General features: G+C 61.2%; 1 protein-coding gene across 1 annotated transcript in view; it reads right to left on the bottom strand.

The window, feature by feature from the left end:
* PARP1 (poly(ADP-ribose) polymerase 1) overlaps positions 1–1,976 on the bottom strand; it is a 32,478-nt gene that overhangs the window by 21,887 nt on the left and 8,615 nt on the right. The window contains exon 4 of the mRNA XM_077779930.1: positions 1,495–1,709. Coding sequence (XP_077636056.1) covers positions 1,495–1,709 — 215 coding nt within the window. The remainder of the gene's footprint in view (positions 1–1,494; positions 1,710–1,976) is intronic.

Raw genomic sequence — 1,976 nt, 5'->3', positions numbered from 1 at the left:
GGGGGGGGGGGGGGGGGGGGGGGGGGGGGGGTGCCCCAGGACCTTGGGACAGCCGATAAAGGATCCAGGGCTCAGGCCCCATTTGATGTCAAAAACCCATGTATGTCTTGGCACAAAGCAGCCTGGAACATTTTAGCACGGACCAACCGTTGAGCCCACTGCTGATGGGCAGGGATTGCAGAGATGACCCACTCGTGCCAAAGGCTGAGCCTTTCAAGAGAAAACATGGGGCTGCACCATCCTATAAGCCCCCAACGGGGTCTCAGCACCACTAACTGGCCCACCAGGCCCGGTCAGCAGTCACCCGACTTGAAGGAGGCACAGAGGGTCATCATCAGCCCCCAAAATGGGCAAGGCAGTCACAGTGGCTAAGTTTCAGCCGTCAGAGACCTGAGCACTTCCCCTCACCAGGGAAACAAAGGACCCCCCCCCCCGTCAAGAACCCAGCACGGTGCCTGACAGACTACAAGGGCTTGGTCAACGTGGCTGCTGTTACAGCATAACCGTGAACTCAGTACCCTTGCACTCACACCATAAGCTAGGCTGTCTGGAAAACTTTTTTAAATTTTGTTTTTGAGAGAGAAAAGGACAGCGCATAAGCAAGGGAGGAACAGACAAACAGAGGAAGACAGAATCCGCAGCAGGCTCCAGGCTCTGCACTGTCAGCACAGAACCTGACACGGAGCTCAAACCCACATACTATGAGATCACGACCTGAGCCAAAGTTAGACGCTCAACCGACTGAGGCCCCCGGTCTTGAGGACTTTTAATCCACTTTCCTCACATCTCCTCTGTGTGCTGTGAGATGAACTCGTGTGTTATAATCCCAGACCGTGCGGGGTAGCAGCTCGATGACAGGGAGGTCAGGGTCACCCCAATCCTCACAGCCCATGACCGCTGTCCAGGGAGCAGGGTGCGCACCATGCACAGCCCCGCCCAGCCTCCCTCGCTGTGCCCGTAACCCCCAGCAACTGCAGACTGGGACACAGGGACCAGCAGGAGGAGCAGAGAGAACCAGTGTGACCCAGGATGGGCAGGGACAAGGCTTCCCGTCCCGAAGGTCAGCACCACAGGAGGCCCACCTGACTCCCAGCATCATCACCAGAGAGACCGAGGCACACATGGGGACAGGGAGTGGGCCACGCAGGGGTCATGAGAAACGTGGAAGCTGGCCTGGGCAAGAGAGCCCTCCTTTCCTGAGCAGGGGTGGGGGTGGGGGGCTAATGGGTCCTGTGTCTGGATCACACCTGAGCTGGGAACTCCTGCAGGTCCCTGTGTCCTCTGCCCCCCGCCGGGAAGGGGCCCCTCACTCTGCACCCCTGCTTGCTGACCAGCAGCAAAGGGAGACCCGGGAGTGGCCTGGAATCCTTATGTCTCCCCAAGCCCCTCCCACCTCCTATGGCCCTACATCCACCCTTCTGAGCTCCCCCCAGCCCCAGGCCCCCTTCTTGGAAGCCTCCCCCCACCCCATCTTTCCCTTGGCCCCACGCCCACCCTTCACTCTTAACTCCTGGGAGCTGCTTCTTGAGGGTTTCTCTGTCCTCTGGGGTGAGGAGGCCAAAGCCCTTGAGCTGGCTGGCGCTGAACTCGGGCCTGAAGCCCAGCTCCTCTCTGTTCTGGATGAAGCAGTCCGGGTGGTACCAGCGGTCGATCATGCCCAGCTGGGGCTTCTCCGGGTCCAGCATCTTCTTGGACAAGCGTATCTGGCCCTGTGGGAAAACCCACACGTGGTACCGAGGAGGGACAGCGACCTCAGGGGCCGCGGCGAGGTGTGGGACGTGTCCTCCCACCAAGGACTGTGCGCCACCCGGAGCCTCGGCACCAGGTTTTAAATGGGGCAGCTCCGGCCAGCTGTGTCCCTGCCAGCCCGCCCGGGCACTGACGATGGGCCGACACCGAGCACGTTCTGCTGGCCTGGAGCAGACAGAGCAGGGCAGGCGCTAGGACGCCCCCTGCCCTGCCCCCCCGCCCCGCCC

The sequence above is a fragment of the Crocuta crocuta genome, unplaced genomic scaffold (genome assembly GCF_008692635.1).
Source record: "Crocuta crocuta isolate KB4526 unplaced genomic scaffold, BGI_CrCroc_1.0 scaffold322, whole genome shotgun sequence".
Classification (NCBI taxonomy): domain Eukaryota; kingdom Metazoa; phylum Chordata; class Mammalia; order Carnivora; family Hyaenidae; genus Crocuta; species Crocuta crocuta.
The sequence above is the reverse complement of the archived record's forward strand: the minus strand, read 5'-3'. Positions and strand labels throughout refer to the sequence as shown.